Genomic DNA, 24,014 nt, shown 5'->3' on the forward strand with positions numbered 1-24,014 from the left:
CCAAAGGGTCACTGGTTCGATTCCCAGTCAGGGCACATGCCTATGTTGTGGGCCAGGTCACCAGTAGGGGGTGTGCGAGAGGCAACCATGTATCTCTTACACATTGATGTTTCTCTCCATTTCTCCCTCCCTTCCCCTCTCTCTAAAAAAAAGTAGATAAATAAAATCTTTTAAAAAAGAAAAACACTATGTTGAATAGTGAAAGTATGTGGCCCATTTGGTAATAACTCTTATTGCAATTAAGTAAATTGACATTCTAGGGTTTTTTATATGAGGTCTGTCTGAAAAACGGCAAACCATTGTTAATATAACGAGGATGGTTTGCATGACATTGATGAAACCTGGCAACGAAGGAGGGTGGACTGAAATGTGCATGCATGAACAATGACGACTTCACTATACTAGTCATTGTGGGTGGTAGACACCGTTGAATGAGCACATGTAGTTTGTGGCCATCACATTAAAAATGACTGAGCGAGTAGAGCAATGAATCTGCATCAGATTTTGCTTTAAGCTTGAATGTTCCTCTCTGGAAACTATTTGGGTGATTCAGAAGACTGCAGCTCTGGGCAACTGGTGATTATTGCGGCTTCATCACAACAACGCGCCTGTTCATGCATCATGTCTTGTTCAGAGTCTTTTGATGAAACATCAAATCACCCAGGTGACTCAGGCCCACTACAGCCCAGATTTGGCACCCTGTGACTTTTGACTTTTCCGAAAACTAAAATCATCTTTGAAAGGATAGAGATTTCAGACCATCATTGAGATTCAGGAAAATACGGACTTCTGGCAAGATGGAGGCATTAGGTGGACGCACCGTACCTCCACGCACAACCAAGATTAGAACAACAACAATTTAGAGCCAGAATAACACCCAGAACTGACAGAGAATTTATCTGAATGGAAGTCGGACAGCCAAGAAGTTGAAGTAGACCCGTTCATCCAGACCGGTAGGAAGGGCGGAGAGGAGGAGCCAGGCGCAGGGCGCGCGGAGATCGGGGAGAACTGGGCACGTAAGGTAACCGGGAGCGCGTAAGCCTTCCAGGACGCAGTGGTGGACCCTGAGTACGCAAGCGGCGTCTGGTGGACCCAGTGAGGCAGCGTTGTGGACCAGGGCAGAGTGCGCAACCCAGGATCCAAGAGAAGGGACTGAGATCCTAGGAGAACAGAGCTACCGCCATTGTTCGCCCCCGCCCCCGCGTACAACGTCACAATCTAGCGACTGGGGTGCCCAGCCCAGGGGAACACCTAAGGCTCCTCCCCTCACCATAACAAGAGCGACCAGACCTGGAAAAAAAAATAAAAAAAAATTTAACAAAGGAGAGCGAGAGAGAGACATGTGTCCAACAGAAGAACACAGTCCTCCAGGACTCATCCTTTTGAGCGACCAAGAAATAGCTAATCTATCAGATGCACAATTCAAAACACTGGTGATCAGGAAGCTCACAGAATTGGTTGATTTTGGGCACAAATTAGATGAAAAAATGCAGGTTACCATAAAAGAGATGAAGGAAGATGCATGAAGAACCAAAAGTGAAGGGAAGGAAACTGGGACTCAAAACAATAGAGTGGACCAGAAGGAAGAAAAAAACAATCAAGCAGGAAAGAATGAAGAAATAAGAATTCAAAAAAACGAGGAGAAGCTTAGGAATCTCCAGGACATCTTTAAACGTTCCAACATCCGAATTATAGGGGTACCAGAAGGGGAAGGGGAAAAGCAACAGATTGAGCACGTATTTGAACAAATAATAAAGGAGAACTTCCCCACTCTGGCAAAGGAAATAGACTTCCAAGAAATCCAGGAAGCTCAGAGAGCCCCAAAGAAGTTGGACCCAAGAAGAAACACACCAAAGCACATCATCATTACATTAGCCAAGGTAAAAATGAAGGAGAGAATCCTAGAAGCAGCAAGAGATAAGGGGACAGTAACCTACAAAGGAGTTCCCATCAGACTGTCAGCTGATTTCTCAAAAGAGACCATAAAGGCAAGAAGGGGCTGGAAAGAAATATTCCAGGTCATGAAAGACAAGGACCTACATCCCAGATTGCTCTATCCAACAAAGCTCTCATTTAGAATGGAAGGGCAGATAAAGTGCTTCTCAGATAAGGTCAAGTTAAAGGAGTTCATCATCACCAAGCCCTTCTTTTATGAAATGTTAAAGGGACTTATCTAAGAAAAGAAGATAAAGAAAAAACATGTATAGTAAAAGGACAGCAAACTCACAATTATTAACAACCACACCTAAAGCAAAACCAAAACAAACCAAGCAAACAACTAGAACAGGAACAGAACCACAGAAATGGAGATCACATGGAGGGTTAGCAGCAGGGGAGTGGGAGGAGGAGGGGGGGGGAAGGTACAGAGAATAAGTAGCATAGAATGTAGGTTGAAAATAGATAGGGGGAAGGTAAGAATAGTATGGGAAATGTAGAAGCTAAAGAAATGTAAGTATGACACATGGACACGACTAAAGGGGGGATATGGGTGGGAGAGGGTGTACAGGGTGGAGGGGAGTGAAGTGGGGAAAATGGGACAACTGTAATAGCATAATGAATAAAATATATTAAAAAAATAAATTCATACAGTTAAACACACACACACACACACACACACACACACACACACACACACACAAAAGAGATTCTGGAAAATACAACAGGGTAACTAATGGAGATTCCAGGAAAGGATTTTGCCGAATCTTTTGAACAGTGGAAGAAGTGCTGGGAGAACTGTGGGAAGTCCCAAGATGCCTACTTAGGGGGGATGTAGGTATCATTGTCCTATGTACAATGTTTCTTGTATCTTGTATTTTCTTCATTAACTGTTTCCATTTTGCATGGCATATGGTTGGATACTTTCTGTACAGACCTCATATATGGCTTATGAATTTGGTTTTGTGAATCATTATCTAAGGGACAGGATTTTTCTTGGTTTGTTTTAAGTAGATGTTTGAGCTGGTTAAGATGGAAGGTTTCAGGCCCTGGATTGTGTTCAGGAAGAAAGGGCTGAATGGCTGCTGAATTTTCCAATGCCTTGTTTGGCCTTGCCATAAAATTTTTCACTCAAGCTACAGCAAACTATAGTTCCTTTTCTTTTTTCTTTTTTAAAATTCTTAGTTTATTGATCTTATGAAAAATCTGTGTAATCATCACAGATAAAGTCACTGAAGAATCTTTACTCCTTCTATTTTCCAGTCTCCAGTTCACTTTTTGCCAGCACCAACATTGGCCTTTGCCTTTCCCCTGACTTTCTTCATTCTGTTCTTCTGTTCCTTTTTCTGTTTTCTTGAGGTCTTCTCAAATAGACCGTGTCTTGTGAGTCTGTGTTTGGGTTCATTTTCTTTGCATAATCCAAGGAATCATAAATCATGCCAAAGCCAGTTGTCTTGCCACTGTAACAGGGTGCAGCCAGGGGGCCCCCAAAAGAGGGATTTGTAATGGGATCCAGAACACAGGGTGTCCAGGAAATATTAAAATGTAGGATATCTTCACCCCCACAAATCTAAACTGGGGGATGGGACACATGGAGGGGGGCCTTTGAGAGTTGTTCTGCATTGGAGCAGTTTTACAACTAACCTCAGGCATGGTCGTTTAACAAATCTGTAACTTTTAGGTGGTTTCACGGATATGATATATAGCTGTGGCCATGCCTTGAACCAGGGAGATGGTAGTGACTTCCACCCAGGATGTAACTGGGAGGCAACCCCCTTTGGTTATAGCACCTGCATGAAAGCTTGGAGATAATTGGCTCCACACCATGGGGCCATGCCTGTCCAGACCTACTATGGCAGCCCAGAAAAGCTGGAGACATACGGGAATGCTGGCAGGTGTAGCCGATTGTGGGAGGAGTTGGAAATGGGTCTGCAGAGGAAGATTGGCGCTGGCATTTAAACCCAGTCAGGGCAGCCATGGATGACAGGTGAGGGGTGGGGGGAAACCTATGCAGGTTTGGCAAGAAAGGAATGGTACCACGTGGCTTTGGCAAGGTTGGGAACCACACGGCTTTGGGGTTTCTTTTGTGACATAGCTTAGGAAGCCGGAAAGTAAGGTGTAGCAGTGAAGCAGAGCTCTTAGCAATTTGGAATAATGCAAGAGAGAGGCTGTGGGAAGGAAAGGGGTGCAAGGACTCCTGCTGGTGGGCCATGAGAAGGTGCCATGTGGCTTTGGATTAAAAACTGGATGGAGATCGCTGTGGTGACACAGTTGATGGTGCTGGGAACCTAGGGAGGCTGCCAGCCAAGCATGGATTACTGGGAAGAACCGGGGGCTGCTTGAGCCATGGACTTCTATTCTCTTCCTGAGATACAGTACCTCCAAACTGGGCAAAGTGGGGAAGGAAGGACTCTGTATGGGGAGATGGGAGTGTTTTAAGGGACTTTGGGATTTCAGTGAAGACAATAAGTCATTACTTTTAAGTCTGTATAACTTTTGAATAAATAATTCCTTTCCTTTTCATCAATCTCTGACATTGAGAGCTGTAATTCCCTGGTGGTGGTCAAGGAGAACCTACTACAAGAGGAGCCCAGGGGAAGGGGGGTCCATTTGGTAATAATATTTTGTACCCCCCATCACAGGTCTGTTCTGTAACACCACCACTGAAATGGATTCTGAATCCAAACACAAAGATAGTATCTGGTGTGGTCTTAATTATACATTTTGGTTAGTTTTCCCCAAATTTCCGTCTTGGGTATCGTTGCCTTTCCAGGGTGAAGGACATCGGTGACCATTTGTTTGCACAGAAGTGGTCTGTTGGTTATGATCTTCCTGGTCTGGATAGTCACTGTGTCGTTCATGATGGCTGCCAATCCAAATCATAGTTATTTTCAACTAATGTAGTATAATGAAAAGAATGTGTTTCCCAGATCTGCTTTAATCAGTAGTTTAAAATACATGTTTAAAAACTATGATAAGGCATTCTCTAAAGTGTATTTCTTTCTTACCAGCCCAAATCATGATACTATTTATTTAAAAGAGAGATTTGTGGTACTGAAAGAGAGCAGAGTTTGCCACTTCAGGGTATGCTGCTTTGGAATGTTGATTATTTTCTGTTGGTTAATTTTAATAAACAGCAGACCTGGGAGAAGCTCTGAAATAGAAGTTACCCTTTGTAAAAAGACATTTACATTTATAGGGGAAATCTCCATTTGTAAAGGTGTTTCCTTCACTTTACTCAGCCTGCCTTCACTATCTGTAGAGAAGCCTTGGACTTAAATCTGCATAATAATCTGAACCTTGTTTACTGTGTTTTTCCTGGTAACTTCTCATAACTTACTTGGGATTTGTGTTTGCCAACTGTGCCTTAGATCCTGGACTAGCCTATACTCTCCCGTAGGTTTCATCACTGGTAAGATGGAAATGTTGCAAGGAGATTGACAAGGAACTATGAATGTTGTATAAATTTAGTTATGATGGGCTGTAACCCCTCCAAAGCCTCTCTTTTAATAGGATACTGCTTCCTGTGAGGATAATCTGATCTGGGTTTTAATTGGATTTTAACTGGTAACTCAAGTCTTTGCTCTTCCTGGAATCCTTGACTCCCATACTAGCCAGTTTACTGCATCCAGAACTGAACTTGGGATTTCCTCCTGGTTTCAGTTACCACTGATTATCATGACCTTACTTAAGTTAACTCAAGTGGCTTTTCAGGGAACAACAAGATGGTTCCCATATGGGCTGAAAGGTCCTGGCCTAACAGAGAAATAGGGCACTGAGGAACATTCAGAAAGGAGTGTTTGAATATTTGACTCTCAAATTGGCAAGTGATAGTGAAACTGGAAAAGACACTGGAGTTCGGGCTGCCTGTCACTACCAAACCCAATAAGCAATGACAGCGATTGAATGTTTATGGGTACTTTATTCAGATGGCCGGTGATCTGAGAAGATGGTGGGTTCATACCCTAATAGACCATCTTCCCTTTTCTTTCCAGGCCAAGATTTTTATGGCAGGGAATAAACAAGGTGCAGTGAGGGGTTTTGAAATTCAGGGAGGGTCAGGTAGAAGAAACTGCAACATTCCTGTCCTGGGCAGTTAGGTGTTCCCAGGGGCAGGTGGTGGTTTGGCCCTCCCTGAAACAATAGCCTGTATGCCTTCACTTGTCCCCAGGTGGTAATCTTTAGCAGTGCCCCAGGAGGTCAGCTGTTTTCCCAGGATCCGAGGTGGGCTTTATCTGTAGTTTCTGAAACAAAAGCTTTAACATATACATTACTTGCTAAGCTTATAACTGTTTATCTTAAACTAACATTTTCCAACTCTTAAGTTCTCTGTTAATAGGGAATGTATAGAAATAGGCCTTAAGGTTTCCTTCTACCCCCATTACCTTAGCTGATTTGGAGGAAGAGGTCCAGATTAAGAGTTACAGACAGTAAGTGGTCCCAGTATCAATAAGAAAGTTGATATTCTTACCTGCCACATCCGGAGTTACCTGGGGCTCCTCGGTAAAGATGGCAATATGAGTATTCCCTGGGGCTGACCTGTTCCCTGGGCACCCTTAGTCTTCAAGAGGAGCCATGGCCTTGGGTGATGACCCCTTTCCATTCTGGGAACGGGGGGCAGTCTACCTTCCACTGCCAGGGATTAGAACTGAAGTTCTTGCATAGAGGACAGGGTTCCGGAGGTGGTTGAGTACAGTTCTTTGCCCAGTGTCTGGGGTGCTTGCACTTATAACAGGTCTGATCCTTTGGTCCCTGATTCTTCTGAGGCCTCCCCGAGCTCCCCTGATGGGTCTGGTTTCTGCCAATAGCACTACTATAGGCTAGTGCAAGGAGCTCAGCTAGCTTCCCCCTTTCCTTCTTTCCCTGTTTTCTTTCCTCCAAATCCCCACTGTTAAAGACTGAAAAGGCCATATCCAAGAGCCTGGTCTAGGGGGGTCTGTGGGTCCATTTGTAATTTCTGAAGCTTCCTGCGAATATCAGCAGACTGACTTATAAAATGCTGTCCAATCAGATTTGACCCCCTTAGAATGATGGGTTCAAGTTTGTATATTTTCGGAAGGCTTCTACTAGTCTGTTTCTGAAGAGAGCTGAGTTCTCTTCCTTGCCTGGGTGATTTCCCTGATCTTTTCATAATTTACAGGTTTCTTGGTGCAGTTTCTCATTCCTGCCTACTGCCAGTAGGCACTCTATCATTGCATCCTTACTTCAGATTCTCCCCTGGGTATTGTATCCCCAGTCAGGATCCTGTTCTAGGACAGTTTGGAAGTCAGGCTGGTTAGTGCCGGGGTTCTGGGTATGCAGCTGGTCTGCATGTTTATGGGCCTCCTCGCAGATCTGCTGTTCCTCATCTGGGGAACATCAGGTGGTTCAGAATTACGTACAAATCCCTCCATGACATACTAAAGGTTAAAGTAAGAGTCTGGAAATTACTAGTGAAATGTGAAAGGTTCTTTGAAAAACTCCCCAGCCTGTCTTTACATTGTTGTAAATCAGTTCTAGAGAAGGGCACTTGTACCCTTATAGTGCCTTCTGTGCCTGCTACCTCCCTCAAGGGTAGGAGTGGTGTGGAGATAAGAAGTGCCACTCCTAGTATGTCCTGTGGGGCTGAGTTTTTCCTCAGCTGGTAGCTTTAGGCTGTCCATAGCATAAGGTGGTGGAGAGGCTGATCACTCTAAGGTAGGGGCAGAAACTCCTGAACTCTGGCGTCCCCTTAATATCCCTTGAGAGACAGGTGGGGAACTAAGGAGAGTATCTTCTAATTCACAGGTGGCAAACACAAGGCCCACAGGCCAAATGCACTCCTCCACCTTGTTTTATCTGGCTTTGCACCTGGTTTCCTCAGTGGCAGTGCCGAGCTCTCAATTAACTCTTAAGGGTAGTTATATTTATACAGTCCTAAAGTTACATTCGGCCTTTTGAAAGCAATTGGGAAGCTGATGTGGCCCCTGGTGAAAATGCACTTGACACACCCCTGTTCTAATTGATCAACACTTGGGCTCCTAGGTTCTATTAGGGTGGAGCTGGAACAAAACCGGGGATCTCAGAACAGAGCCGTAAATGCCTGCACATGAGGAGTTTCAGACCATTTGCCTTCCCTCCAGCAGAACAGATCTAACTGTAGAATAGTATTATAATTCCTGCTCCCATTTTCAGGCCATATCTCTCTGTCCCCTAATTTATATTGGGGCCAAACAGTGTTAGAAAAGAAAACTAATCTCTTTTTAAATTTTTAGGCTCAAATTTATCCCAATTGCTAAGAATGCAACCCAATGGCAATTTGGAAGGGATGGAAGGCATGGTTCCCACATCGACTGTGGTGATCCTAAAGGGAAGGAAAAAAACACAGATAGTCCTTTACAATCTAGAGGTATCCCCCTTTCCCTGCCTCAGGAGCTTTCCTAGTGGGCCACAAGGCACCCCCAGGATCCCAATGTCCTATCAGACTTCTCTGGTGAAAGAAATGCTAGTGAGTGTCGGCAGACAGAAATCTAAAAGACTTAAGAGGATCGCCAGTCTAGTTTTGTTTCTTTTTCTATGTTTAATTCAGAGGTTTTGAGTTCCCTGGCCACCATTTGCATAATTCATGTTCCTACCAAGTATCCAGGCTGCAAAGAAGTGTTGGGAAGGAAGAACAGTCCAGCATCCTTGAGCAATTGCCTGTAATCCTGATGACCCCAGACCTACTGCTCTACCCTGGTGGCCTGAGTATGTTTCTATTCCTGTATTCTCCATTTTCCTGTAAGCCTTCAGGTCTGGGGCAAAGGAAGTGTCTTACTAGCAAAATAGTTTCTGGCCCCGTAAACCATCAAGAGGGCCACCAAGATGATCTTATTATAAAATGGCTCTTCCAGCTCACAAAGAAGACCCTCAGGTGTTCTATCTAATTTTCCAGAGCTTTAAGAAATTGTACCTGAGTCTGAAATTTCCCTAGAAGACACCTCAAGAGGTGTCTAAAGGCCCACCTCTTCATACTGTAGGTGGGTCTCATAGGGGGATGAAGGACTGAATGTGGAAATTAAATACCCCTTTAGGGGCAAGTAAGCCATCTTAGAATTCTGAATTCAACAATTGGGTAAGAGTGGTTCCACGTGGCCATTCTGGTAACAAATGACCAGCAGGCGCCTGTTAAGCAGTTCTGGGTGATGTTGCTGCTTACAATGATGGTATATACATGCCACACCCCTTTGGGTGGGAGTGACTGATTCTTGCAACTATACTTAGCATTGGGACTATTAGTAACCCCAAAATAGATATTCTGGGTACAAAGACAGCAGGAACCCTTCCTACACAAAAGGCAAGTGGGGTATGAGTGCAGGTATAAAGGCCAAAAGTCAGCCGGGGAGGACAAGCGTAAAAGACTATCTGTGGGCCTGATGAGACTGCAAAAGGAAATCAGCACAGGCAAGGTGGTGACTGATAACCTGGAATGGAAGGTGAAACTATGCCTATTTAGGGAGCAGCCGTGGGGTGGGGCAGTGTCTTATGGTTTTCACATTCTGCCTGACTGGTGTGTGGATATTTTCTTGCACCTGCCAGGGGCTAAGGCTAACCCCATTACATACCCAGGTTATCCTATCATGGGTGTCTTCAAGTGGCGGGTGCCCTTGTGGCTTTTAACTGCCCAACCCATGCCTACAATTGGGCCGCTGACCTTCCAACAGGGAACATCAGACTCACCAAAACGGAATAGATGGCAATGGAAAGAGGCATCCCTGGACAGCAAAGGGGGCTTACCACTTTGGCATCTTCTCCTGGCTGGCTTGCCAAAAATTGTCAAAGGTGGTACTGGTGATTGGTGATTGCAGACAAAGAATTGAACTGAACACACAGAGTTTATAGCACAAAGAGAGCAGATTTGTTTTTTAAAGATTTTATTTGTTTATTTTTAGAGGGGAAGGGAGAGGGAGAGAGAGAGGGGGAGAGGGGGAGAGGGGGGGACAGGGGGGAAGAGGGGGAGGGGGAGGGGGGGAGTCATCAATGTGCAGTTGCTGGGGGTTATGGCCTGCAACCCAGGCATGTACCCTGGCTGGGAATTGAACCTGGGACACTTTGGTTCCCAGTCCGCGCTCAATCCACTGAGCTACGCCAGCCAGGGCTGAGAGCAGATTTATTAAGTGATAGGACACTCCACAGAACATGGGAGCAGGCTAACTCCAACAGAGATTGACCTCTGGGGCTGGAGGGATTCTGTTCTTACAGGGTGGATATCTCCTGGCTGGTTTTGGTGAGCTTTTATTGTGCATGTACAAGTAGTTATATTACTTTAAAACTACTGTGCATGTGGTCTCCCATGATTTTCCTTGATTGGCCACCAGAGAAGTGGGTCGCACAATGTTAATTTATTATAATGCTATTATACTGAAGCAGGAGTCATTTGTTGCATGTTCTGTGCAGGTGCATGCATGATTCACCATGATTCAGTGCCTTTCCAGAAAATGAACAACCAGTCTTAGAACAGGGTCTCTGTCCTGGGTTGATATCCTTTATCTTAGCCCTGGGGCGCCTCCAGAGTTTCCTCCTTCCTATCTCCTGCCTCACAAGTGCAGCATCAAATAAATGCATTTGAATCAGATCATTGGATTCCTCCCACCTCAGTCTCTCAAGCATTTCTAACAGTGGCAAGTAAAAACCCTAACATCCACCTTTCCTTGAGCTTTGAGAAGCAAATTTATATAGGGGAGATGTGGGAAATTTGGAGGGGGAAATTCCTAGGGGCAGTACAGACTTGCTGTTTCTCTTGGGAGTAAGAGGTGGGGGAGCTGAAAGGGGAGTTAGTAGTAATACAGCTTCTTCCCAGGCTAGCTCCCTTTGTTTAGGTGTTATTTCTCTGTATTAGCATTCTTCTCTTCCCCACACCTTTGGTTTATGGCCACTGAAGCTATTCATTCTCTGGTTAGGGAGGAGATGTGTAAACCATTTGCTCTAGGGTGTCCCTGGTTAGGAGAGAAGGGGAGATAACATCCTGCTCAGCTGTAAGTTGTTCCAATGGTTTGTCCTTAATTTTCTTGTCTCAGTTTCTCCATTCCACTTGTTCAGGAATTTTTCTAGCTTCCAACTGTTCTGTCTCAAAAGGAGTGGTTGCATCTTAGATTTCAAATTAAAGGTACTTGAGGTGGGGTGGAACTTACATGGCAGGAAAATTCTTGCTAGGCAACTCAAGCATTGGGACACATAGGGTACCTAGCTAACGGGTCTCTTCTGAATCCCTCTATCTACCATACTTAATTCACCTTAGGCTAAGGTGAAATCCTAAGATTTCCTTCCTGAAGCAGGTTTCTCTTTTTGACTCTCTTAGGCAGGAAAATGGGGAAGGTCAAAGGTTCTTTCAGGGTCCTGTTCCTTAATAAACAACTTAGAGTCAATATTCCAAAAAGCAGCTTCAGAGTGGCAAAATTTTGGTTTCCTCATTCTCTCTCCCTCTCTCTCCTGCCTGCTCGCGCTCTCGCTCTCTCTCTCTCTCTCTCTCTCTCTCTCTCTCTCTCTCTCTCTCTCTCTCTCTCTCTCTCTCTCTCTCTCTCTCTCTCTCTGTCTGTCTCTGTCTCTGTCTCCGTCTCCGTCTCCGTCTCCATTCGTTTCTTGATGGAACCTAGGTTGCTTCCTTACTTGGCTATTACTGGTAATGGTTCAATGAACATAGGGGTGCATATATCTTTTCAAATTATTGTTTTTGGTTTTTCAGATACTCCAAGGTAGAATTTATGTGTCATATGGTAGCTTTATTTTTGTTTTTTGTTTTTGTTTTTTAATTAAAAATGTATTTATTTATTTGGGGGTGGGGAACATTGATATGAGAGAAGCATTGACTGGTTGCCTCCCATACACACCCCAGTTAGGAATTGAATCTGCAACCCAGGTATGTGCCCTAAGCAGGAATTAAATCCCCACACCTTTTGGTATATAGGATAATGCTCCAACCAGCTGAGCCACTCTGGCCATTCATCCTCACCTGAGGACATGCTTATTGGTTTTAGACAGAGGGGAGGGGAAGGAAAGAGAGAGGGAAACATCCAGTGGTTGCCTCTTACATGTAATTTAGGCATGTGCCTTGACTAGGAATCAAACCTGTGACCTTTTGGTTTACGGACAGTGCCACAGCCAACTGAGCCACTAGGGCAGGCCAGGGCTCTATTTTTAAGGTTTTGAGGAATTTCTACACTGTTTTTCTTAGTGGCTGCACTAATTTACAGTCCCACTGACGGTGTACAAGAGTTTCCTTTTCTCCACAACCTCAGTGGCATTTGTTAGCCATTCTGACAGATGTGAGGTGATATCTCATTGTGGTTTTAGATTTACATTTTTCCTTATGATTAGCAGTGATGTTGAGCATTTTTTCATGTCTCCTGTCCATCTGTATGTCCTCTTGGGACAAATGTCTGTTTATGTCCACTGCCAGTTTTTTTATTGGGTTGTTTTTTTGTTTTTTTTTGGTGTCAAGTTATAGATCTTTATAAAGTTTGCTTATTAACCCCTATCAGATGTATTATTTACAAATCTTCTTCCATTTATTAATTTGTATTTTCCTTTTGTTGGTTTCCTTCACTATGCAAAAAGTTTTTAGTATGATATAGTTCCATTTATTTATTTATTTTTTTGTTTCCCATGCTCAAGGAGATATATTTTTGCTGGGTTTAATGTGCTCCCATGTATAATGCTCACCAGTGTTTTATGTTCATGATACAGAGGGTTATTATACCCATTATCATACCCCTGGCATGTAATCATTATAGCCATGTAAATGCACATCCTTATTTTCCCCTCAGAAATTTGGGCAAAAAAAGTGTGCATTATACACTTAAATACAGTATATTCAAAGAGATACTCTTAAGAGTAGCGTCAAAGAGTTTACTGCTTATGTTTTCTTCTAAGAGTTTTACAGTTTCAGGTCTAACATTTAATTTAAGTCTTTAGTTCATTTTGAGTTTATTTTTGTATGGGGTGTAAGAAAGTGAGCCCTGGCTGGTATGGCTCAGGGGATTGAGTGCTGGCCTGCAAACTAAAGGGTTGCTGGTTTGATTCCCAGTCAGGGCACATACCTGGATTGCCGGCCAGGTCCCCAGTAGGGGGCATGTGAGAGGCAACCACACATTGATGTTTTTCTCCCTCTCTTTCTCTCTCCCTTCCCCACTGTCTAAAAATAAATAAAATCTTTAAAAGAAAAAGCGATCACATTTTATCTTTTTTCCCTATATCTGTCCAGTTTTGCCAACACCAGTTATTGAAGAGACTGTCTTTACCCCATTGTATATGTTTGCCTCCTTTGTGGTAGATTGACCGTGTAAACAGGGATTTGTTTCTCTGTTTTCTGTTCTATTCCATTGATTTGTATGTTTTTATGTCAGCACCATAGTATTTTGATTATTGTGGCTTTGTAGTATTGTTTGATATCAGGGAACGTGATACCTCCTACTTTGTTCTTTCTGAAGATATCTTTAACCCAGATCTGAATAATAAGTCTACTTTGGAATCATTGGTAATCAAAAAATAGGTTAAAAATATTGTAAAACTTTATTATAAATTCCTCATCTATAAATTGATTTATGCTGTGATTCAGTTTATGTCTTACTTATGGATCAGTTTTTATCCTCAATATTATAATATTTTAACTGCTCTGATACCACTAATACATCTTTTTCATTAGATTTGAAGAGAAAATTAGGTGATGAATTCATTGCAGTTTTAAAAAAATTAGCACAGATTAAGAAGAAAAATCTCTTAGACGTTCTCCCTTTCAGCTCTCATTGGGAACCATTTAAGAAGCTATTCTGTAAACATTTTAAGGAATTTGTCATTTGCCAGAGAATAACAGAATATAATCCTGGGGGTGAACAAGCACATAAAACATTTCATAGCATCGGCTTGTGTACTGCATATTATTCTGAGAGTACATACTTAGCTTTTTAATGAAAGACTTTTTTTTTTTTATAGGAATATATTTGTCCCAGATGTGAATCAGGCTTTATTGAAGAAGTGACAGATGATTCCAGGTATTGTACAAACTCAATAAATCAGGTATTCTGTTACCAAAATTATTTTCTCTCAGCATTGACTGAATAGGAAGGAATTTGTTTTGTAACTTATACTCTCTGCTTAGAGGAAGATGGGTGAGTTTGGAGAGGGAGAAAAGTGGCATAGAGAAGAAGAAAAATGGGAAAATTTGGAAACTGATGTTACAATGAATGTGATGAGATGTATTGTTTCTGATCATGTGTGGCATTTCTTGGTAACCCGTAACACAATAAATCTGGTAAGTTTTGGTTTATTTTCTGAGATTTTAAGGTTCTTTTAGATTATTGATTACTTTTTAGTGACCACTCTGATGCTAAACTTCACTTATACCTCTTTGGTGGGCTGAGAGTGACATCTGACACAGATATCTAATAAACAGGATATTTTCTAGCCAGGGAAATTGTTATTTTGCCATGAGGAGGCCTTGAGTCCTTTTTCTTACTGGATAACAAATATATGCCATCTTCCTACTGTAATACTAATATTTGGATTTGTAATGCTTGAAATTGGCTCTCATTGATCTTAGTAAAGGTACAAAACCTATAAAAAGGGGAAATATTTCTTGAAGTGACTATTATATATTCCTTGGTTAATACAAACAAAACTATAAAAACTTAATAAAAGCAGAATAACATTGATAGGATGGCTTTTTTGGCTAAATAGTGGCACATTTGTTTATTTGTGGCTGTATGGTTAAACATTAGTTGGACAGTTGAAGTACTGACTGGATAAAAATCTATTCTGAAGCTTTTCATCTTAATTTTGGAGATTTTAATGGCAGTAAGTAATTCCTTTACTATTGCTGTTGGCAGAATCTAAACTGGAAAGTCCCTTCCACAACCAGGAAAAACTACACATTTTACAGTATGTACTATTAGTTTAACATTATCAGTGATTAATGATTTTATGTATGAATGAGTTGGAGCTTCTGGGGCTGTATATGGCATGGGATCTAGTTTTTTATAAGCACTTAAATGTTGATCTAATAATCTCGGTTTTAAATATACAATACCAACTCTAAATGTGTAAGATTAGCATGATAGCAAAATTAGCAATTATGTGTGTCATGGATGGCATGCTAATTTGGGTATTTTTTATTTGTGCTTATAATTGCATCAAATAACTTATTTCAAGTACTTAGGTGCTGCATGTATTAAATAAAAAGTATATTGATTGTTGGGTGGCAATTAATGGCTGTACTTCTCTAGTTTTAAATCGTACTTCTAATTTCTTTAGGCCTATATACAAATCATAGTTATAAATGAGGATAGTAACTGTAGGACGAATCTCTCCCAGCAGGGAACTATGAATTCTATGGATCATGCTCTCATTTGACTTAGTCATTCTTTAATTTATGCCTATGTAAATTAAAGGTTGTCTTATACAGATGCTATCGATATCAAATACTGCAATCCAAAGATAATGTCTTTTGAAATATTAGTTTTTTAAATGGTTGAAGAAATCTTTTTTTTTAAGATTTTATTTATTTTTAGAGAGGGAAGGGAGGGAGGGAGGGAGGGAAGGAGGGAGGGAAGGAAAGAAAGAGAGAGAGAGAGAAACATCTGTGTGTGGTTGTTGGAGGCCTTGGCATACAACCCAGGCATGTGTCCTGACTGGGAATTGAACCTGCAACACTTTGATTTGCAGCCCGTGCTCAATCCACTGAGCTATGCCAGCCAGGGCTTGAAGAAATCTTTTTTTTTTATTAACAGTCATTGTCTTAGAGGCAGCATGGTGTTTTCTTCTGCAAAATTCATAAACATTTGCAGATTTGAATACTTACAGTGGTAAGTAGTGGATGAAAAATCTAATGAGGAAATCCTAACATGTAAATATTGGATAATGGGCCCCATTTGCTACTAGACATTTATCTAGAGGGGCACCTTGTAAATTTTCTGAAACTTTGTAACATTTCTCAGAATGGTGGTGGTTTTTATTATCCCTTCCCTATGATTAGTCCTATCACCCTTAAAAAATACTAAGGAATTTTAAGGAAAGGGGGGTTGCTGATGGATTTTAAGGGGGAGCAGAACCTCCAAATGGCTTTAATTACCAAAGCCCTTGGAATTCCTGAAGCTATGTAGTAAAGGGAGGAAACAGCCTGCCTTGGAAGCCTGTCTAGGCTTGAGCAATAAAGTGGATATATACTGCCGCTCATTTTTTTAAAAAAGTTATGTGGTAGTTTACTTTCTTATTTGGCATGGATCATAGGGTACTTTTAGGTTTGTTCTACATCCGAAGTATTTTTTACAAAAGCATTTTAACTTCTGAAACAAATATAGGTATTAAATAATTTCTAATGAGAGATTAATATGGCCTGAGAATGAATAAGTATATGGAGAATAGTGTTTGCTTTACTTTTTCGCTTTTGGTTCCTGACTAACCGGGGTGTGTGTTTACTTATTAAGCTCAGCACAATGCCTAGATTGGCATTGTAATTCTGAAGATGAAAGCTACTTATTGTAGCTTTCAGTAGGGTGAGTTGTACATGTTTGTGCACTTAACATGTGTCTCCTGAAGTAAAAGTTGTATCCAGCAGTTTTTGTGGTTCTTTTCCCATCCCCCTTATCCCAAAGCCTTAGCCAGTTTCCTCTCTTAGCAGATTTCACAGGGACAGTATTTCTCCCTGTCTTTGGGAATAGACAGTTATTTTATTGTTTACACATGTGATACTAATTTTTTAACTTAACTCTTATTTCCAAGTTATCAATATAGAATATGATATTACAAAGGTTTTCAAAAGTGGTTGTAACAGAGGAGTCATGTAACAGGGCAAATTGCTAAGAGGAGGCAGGAGTGGGGGAAGTAAACTCCTTGGTAGAGTTGAAGATTAAAAGTGCTTTCCCTCTCTGTGAAGGGAGGGGCTGCCAGAGGAGCCCCTTGTGAGCTGCTTGTGACTCAGCAGAAAGGAACTTGTAGAGAATGTAAGGTTCAATACTTCTGCCCCCTTGTGGCAGCTGGAAGAGGGGCAAAGGAAAACTTGGCCGACTTTAGCCCTCATTGGTTGAAAAGGTGGACGCTCCCACAGGCTTCCCATACAAGAGGGATTTTGGAGGAGGACTTTCAAACCAAAGGCAGGAAGAAGCCTCCATCTTGCGAGTGACAGATACAGGAACTGCTTGGGGCTTGGGGCTTAGTGCCCACATATTTGGAAGCCAGCTGCTGGAAGCAGGGTCCCACGCCAGAATGCATGACTTGCTGGGCACCAGCTGTTTAGACACTGCGACCCTGTGCAGTATGGCATTTAGGTCCTGGACTGCTTCCACTCTCTCGCCCTGAGAGCAATGCACAGAGGCTGAGATCGACACACAGAGACATGACCTGGGAAGTTCCCTGTGAATGGACCTTCCCCAGCACAGCTGTCTAGAGTGATCTGGCAGCACACCCCACACCCTGAGAGAAAGAGAGCTGCTGTGAGGCAATCTTGATTCTGGCACCAGATAGAGAGAGAGGATTTGGAGCTGGTTTGGAGCTCCAAGACCCGTTGGAGTAACAACCTTGGACTACAGATGAGCAATAATGGGGGACTTCTAGATTCAGATTTGGACTTTTAATCTTCTTGGGAGTAGCTGGTTTTCTGTGACTCAGAACAAGCATGTTCCCAGCCCCCTCAAATTGGGAACCCTGTTAATGAAAACCCATTTTCTTCCCACAAATCTTCGTGTTATGTGTGCACTTGGTGACAGGCCACACTGCACCCCATGTTGCCCAGTTACATGATGAGTGCTCTGTATAGTGCCTGACACATAATAAATACTCTACATATACTTGTATTAATAAAATACATTCTTTTGGGTGGGGGTAGTATTTATATACCAAGGAAATTGACAAACACTACAAACCAGGGCCTTCCCCTGCCTCTCCCCAGATAACCAAATTTTAAGCATTTACTAGCTTACTGTAATAGACATTTTTTTCAAGTACTTTTTATATATAAAAAAAATGTTGAAAACATTTAAAAGTCTGTTAAATGAAGTTCTTTTCCTTGGTGGAAATAGAGAAGCACTCAATGAAACATGTAAAATATCTTTGTCATCAAGCTGTTTTTTAAACTATTATTTATCTTCTGCAATAACCTCTCTTGATGATCTAGAGTTTTCCTCATCAAGCTTAAATGTCTTCTGCTCAATTTACCCTCAGTACCTTTCAAGTCTTATGAAAGAGAGATGCAGCATTTTTAATGGTAAAGGAGAACTGTTTCAAAAGTAAATTACTTAATAGGCAACTGAGCAATATGAATGGCTGGGTTTGACTTGCCTGGTAAGTACTAAATACTATTAGCTTCTACTTTGACACTCCTAGGCTGTTGAGTGTCAGAGGGAAAGCAATATATGTATACTAAGTCCGTTTTGTTTATACACGAAAAGATTAGGTTTGCTTAATTCCAGAGGAATTTCAGAAGATTAAGTTTTAAATAGAAAACATAGGCTGAGCAGGCTGAGAAAAGAAAAAATTAAAAATTACATCACCCTCAAGCAGTTCCATCAAGGATGAAATTTCAAATCACATCATGTCTCACACCCAGTTCTTGGTGCAAAATAAATCATTTGAACAGAGTGCAAACCAATTTTTATTTTTAAAGTGTTGTTCTAGTGCTGGCCTTGAGGCTCAGTTGCTTGGAGCATGGGGGGCAGGGAGGGGGCATTGTGGGTTCCATTCCCCTTCAGGGCACATGCTTGAGTTACAGGTTGATCCCTGTGGGGCGCAATCCATTGATGTTTTTATCTCTTTCTACCTCCTCTTCCTCTTCCTCTCTAAAATCAATAAACAGAACCTCAGGTGAGGATTTTAAAAAAATGTTTTCCTAAGACAGTCTTCTTGAACTTCAAAAGCACATTTTGTAATTACCTATCAAAGGAAATTCAATATTTCACTCCTCCCCTCGTCTTCAGCTGGTGGTATCACTTTTAACTGTTAATAAACTATATTAATTTAAAACTGATTATTCTGTTTGTAAATTCTATACTGAATTACATATAAATGAATTTAATCATATACAAGCTAAAGTTAAATGAGTCTTTTTCTCTGCCCTTCATTGATTTTATTTTTAGTAATTTCTGTCATTTTGGAGACACAGCAGTTCATGTCCCTTGTTTGTTAAAAGATTAGTGTTCTGATCATGAGGAGAATAAAAAGAAGTCAGGGATTTTATCAGGGTTTGTGCCTAGCATTGATAACATTTGATTATCGGGTGTGAACTGGACTGCAACTTATTTTGTTTGTTTATTTTAAGGAAAGTGAAGGGCTAAAAAATAATTTGCTAAACTCGGACTCACTATTAACCTGTATAATTCATTCAGATTTGTTTAAGCCCTTAATTTTCTTAACAAGTTTTTCTACAACCTGGAATTAATTAGGTAAGTGCTTCTCATCAACCTCCCTGCCATTGTAGGCACTGATCACAAACCATATTTTTCCAGTCTGGCAAGTTTTCTCTCATAAGTGTTCTTGAGTTGGAAACATGCTATGTTTGTTTCCTCTTTGACACCAAGCTCATTTCAGGAGTGGGGAGCAGTTCCTGCCTGAGAAGTTCTCAGAACATCCTTTTCTCCACCCTAACTGTATGCATAACGTTGAACCCTTCGCTTGGAGGGAGCTCCCTTTTATCTATGCCAAGCAAGACCAATTCTGCAGTGCCTTTCCCAACCTCCTGGGTGAAACTGACAAGCCTTTCTCTTGCTCCCAGCTGGCAGCACCTGCCTTGTTTTGCTGTGTATAGTGTGCACTTTTTGCCCACATTTTAGAGAAAAAATAAGGGTAAGCATTATACATGGGTAGTACTAATTCTGTATCTATAAAAATGTTTTTAATTCTTTTATTTATATTTATGTGTTAAAAGTATAACTCTAGAAAACAGTAATGATCGATCATATGCAAAATAATTCCCTGGAATACAAAAGTGGGTTTTGTTTCTAAATATAAATAAATAAAACATTGAATTAAAAAATTAAAATGAAAGACTTTTTTCCTGAAAGTTCGGGCTAACAATGTGAGTGTGCGTTATACACAGCAAAATGCAGTATCTCCATTGCTTCCCTGCAAGTCACCATCTTCATACTCTATCCAAGTTTTCTGAGGCTTTCTGTGATGCCCACCAGTGTTCTATGTGTGTTACACGTTAACTTCAGTAATCCTCACCACTACCTTATTTTAAGTGCTGCTGCTGTTCTCACTTTATATGCAGGAACACTGAAGCACTGAGGGGTTGGTGTCTGAAAGTTACTCAGCTGGTAGATGACAGAGCAGGAAAGTTCCATGGGCTGTGCACTCAAGTGCTCTACCATACCTCCCTGCTGCATTGAGCTAGCTAACTGTGTAGTTGTTTCTCACATGTTTTACACATAGGGTACTAATTTAACAACTTTTATTTTCAAGTTCTCAATATAGAATATGGAATTGTAGAGTTTTCAAAAGTGATGAGTGTTTTGTATAATGTCTGATACGTAATAAACACTAGTATTAATAAAATACAGTCTATACCCTCTGAATTTATATTTATGAAAGAAGGGAAAGGGGTGGAAATGAATGGGACAAATTCTAAATATTTATAATGCAAGGTAGAATTTGAATCGAAGTCAGAATGTAGAGGAGTGTGGGGGAATCTCATATGGTTGTTGAGTTCAGAAAAGACTTAATGGAGGAGGTTGCATTTGAGATGAACCTTAAGGATAGGTAGGATAATCAAAGAACAGAATAAACTATCAGGAGAAGGAAAAAAATATAGAGGCCTTTTATAATGTGCTAAATATAGTACCAGATCCCTTACATTGCTACATTTAATCATTCCCAAGTAATACTAACTGTTATTGTCTCAAATGTGTTTATTTGGTGGCTGAATAATTTTTTAATGAAACATTATTTTGAGAATCTTGTCTTATTTCTTAGCCTCTTTGAGAATAAATGTTTTTCCACTTTTGCTAAGTCAAATTTGAATTGCATTGCTGGCTCTGTGGGTCCTTCTTCACTGTAATGGCTCCTCTCCCCAATTTATCACCTGATCTTTCTTTGATTTTGTAGTTAAACAGTTTTTTGTAGATTAATCCACATGCCAGTTAGTCATAATTTTCTTTGTAGATGTTATGTTGGGATGAGTTCTTTTTCCTTATTGGAGTTTGTTCTCATTGTACCATGCTCTGTTTAGCTTCTGGGAGAGAAGTTTGTTGCTGGGAATAGAATCACTCATTCCTTTTTTTTCTTTAGTTTTTTAGGTGGTGGTGGCAGCCGGATGGACAATACCACGTCAACACATTTTGCAGAGGTAATTTTTCTTTTGGGTGTAGAAATGTTTTAGGTTGGATGTTAAAGTCATGACATGCTATTAGTTCATCATGTAGCAGAACTTCAGAATGGATAGGGAAGATGTGGGCAAGAGTAGCCCTTAGAATGGTTTGTGTTTTCAGCAGCTGGGGCTTTGGCGTATTACTTTTGGTAAACCCTTGATTACAGTAATAGCCTCTAGCTGTTTTAAATCTGGTTGTGCTTTCAGTTGTTTCTGCTTTATTGTGTGTAATAGTGTGAAAATAAAAAGCTTGTGTTTCTGAAACAAAAGAGCAGGCCAGAATGAATTCTTAGTTACCTACAGGTGAGTTGCCATAAGACTGTCAGCTGATTTCTCAAAAGAAGCTTTGCAGGTTCCAAGGGGATTGGCAAGAAATACTCAAAGTCTTAAAAACTAGGGACCTACAGCCAAAATTGCTCTACCCAGCAAAGCTATCTTTTAGAATCAAAGGGCAGATAAAGAGCTTCCCATACAAGGAAAAAACTAAAGAAGTTCATCACTATCAAACCATGATTATATGAAATGTTAAAGGGAGTTATTTAAGAAAAAGAAGATCAAAACTGTGAACAATAAAATGTCAATAAATACATACCTATCAACAATTGAATCTAAAAAACAAACCAAGCAAATAAGAAGAACAGACAGAATCATAGATATGGAGAGCATTTTGATGGTTGCCATATGGGAGGTAGGTATTGGGGAAGGAGTAAAGAGTTGAGGGGATTAAGAAGTACAGATAGGGCCCTAACTGGTGTGGCTGAGTGGATTCAATGCTGGCCTGTGAACCATGGGGTTGCTGGTTTGGTTCTCAGTGAGGGCCTATGCCTGGGTTTCAAGGCTGGGTACCCAGTTGGGAGTGTGTGAGAAGCAACCACACATTGATGTTCCTCTCCCTTCAAATTAAATAAAACCTTTAAAACGAAGTATAAATAAATAATTACAGAATAGCCAGGGAGATATAAGGGTACAGTATAGGAAATGGAGTAGCCAGAGAATTTGTTCACATGACCCATGGACATGAACACTAGTGTGAGGATCGCCTGAGGGAGTGGGGGTACTGAGTTCAGGGGGCAAAGGGGATAAAATTAGGACAACTGTAATATCATAATTAATAAAATATAATTTAAAAAAAGTAGTGTTCAATAAGTCCATGAACCCTGAACTTTTCTCCTTTATCCTCTGAAAATTATCTTAAGACCTCCAGTCCCTCAGGTGTTCATGTTAGATTTTTGGTCAAGATAATCAATGAAATATTTGAGTATTGTCCTGTTTTATTAAGGGTATTTTTAAAGATTTTATTTATTTATTTTTAGAGCAAGGGGAAGGGAGGAAGGTGGAGAGAAACATTCATTGGTTGCCTCTCACATGCCCCCAAATGGGGGTCCGGCCTGTGGCCCAGGTGTGTGCCCTGACTGGGAATTGAACCTGTGACCTTTCAGTTTTCAGGCCAGGGTTCAATTCACTGAGCCACACCAGCCAGGACTATTAAGGGTATTTTCATTTACTTATTGTCTATAGTATCCAGTGGTAAGGTTTTTTTGTTAACTCAGAACTTCCTTGGTGCGTTGATACAAGACAGATCATGTCTTTAAACTTCCATTTTTATTTTTTCATTTGGATACATTGAAAAACATTTAAAATTCTGCTTGCTAGTCCTAGAAGTCTTTCTGATTTAGTATTTTTTTTCCGTGTGTGTGTGGTAAAACAGGTTGCTGCTTACTGATTATGCTTATACAGAAGAAACTTGTCTTACGTTTTTGTGTTAGTTCTCCATGGAAATACATTGGTCTATCAGTTTTATAGTTAAGACACACCTATAGGAGATGCATTAAGAAGCAAAATAAATGTATATAGTCTTTTTCCTAACTTGAGTAATGCTAAATCTGGCTCTTATGGCATGAACTATTTCTTCAGGTGTTAAAGTAATTTTGCTGAACCATAGCCTGTGACTTCATTCTTTAGAGTTTGTAGCAATGCCTAGTTTTCTTTCTGTAGTATTCTGTGGTTACCATGCCTGGATATTTCAGTTTTCTCATTTTTAAACAAAATATGTTGCATTTAAAAATGAAATTTGTCCCCTGCCTGGTGTGGCTAAGTGGATTGAGTGCCAGACTGGGAACCAGAGGATCACCGGTTCGATTCCCAGTCAGGGCACATGCCTGGGTTGTGGGTCAGATTCCCAGTTAGGGACGCTCGAGAGGCAACCCCAAAAATTGATCTCTCTCTCTCCCTCCCTCCCCTCCTTCCCCTCTCTAAAAATAGATAAAATCTTTTAAAAATTAAAAAACTAAATTTGTCTTTCTAATATTATAGAAATTGCTGGGGTTTAAAAAAAGTTAGCTAACTACTGTATTTTGCTGTGTATAGTATGTACTTTTTACCCAAATATTTAAGGGAAAAATAAGGATGTGCATTATACATGGGTAATAATAGTAAGGGTGCATCTTATTATATGGGCAGCACTAAAATGTTGGTGCGTACTATACACAGGAGCGCATTATACATGGCAAAATATGGTAGTCTATATTCAGTGCTTTAACAGCATTCTTCTAAAAGTAGGGGCAAGAAGCAAATATCATGGTTGCCTTGCCTACAAGGAATTTGTAATTCATTTGGGGAAGAAGTGCAAACACATATGAAGCCAATAAGAAAACAAGAGTGTAAAGAATATAATAAAATTATTGTGGAGTCTGTGTAACTAGCACAGTAGGGAGAGATTAGATTAGGTGAGCCGTAGTCTTTAGAAGGTCTTTAGGACAAATAACTTAGTGATATGCCTGGAATCAAATTGCCT

The 24,014-nt window shown here is 40.8% G+C and overlaps 1 protein-coding gene and 1 pseudogene across 1 annotated transcript in view; one reads left to right on the plus strand and one right to left on the minus strand.

The window, feature by feature from the left end:
- Positions 1-24,014, plus strand: part of RNF115 (ring finger protein 115) — an 80,860-nt gene that overhangs the window by 17,155 nt on the left and 39,691 nt on the right. Inside the window, exons 2-3 of the mRNA XM_045816488.1 lie at positions 13,861-13,919; positions 21,142-21,199. Of these exons, the coding sequence (XP_045672444.1) occupies positions 13,861-13,919; positions 21,142-21,199 (117 nt within the window). The remainder of the gene's footprint in view (positions 1-13,860; positions 13,920-21,141; positions 21,200-24,014) is intronic.
- Positions 3,207-4,796, minus strand: LOC123804333 (annotated as a pseudogene).

The sequence above is a fragment of the Phyllostomus hastatus genome, unplaced genomic scaffold (assembly GCF_019186645.2).
Source record: "Phyllostomus hastatus isolate PE091 unplaced genomic scaffold, TTU_PhHast_1.1 phas_scaffold_216, whole genome shotgun sequence".
NCBI lineage: Eukaryota > Metazoa > Chordata > Mammalia > Chiroptera > Phyllostomidae > Phyllostomus > Phyllostomus hastatus.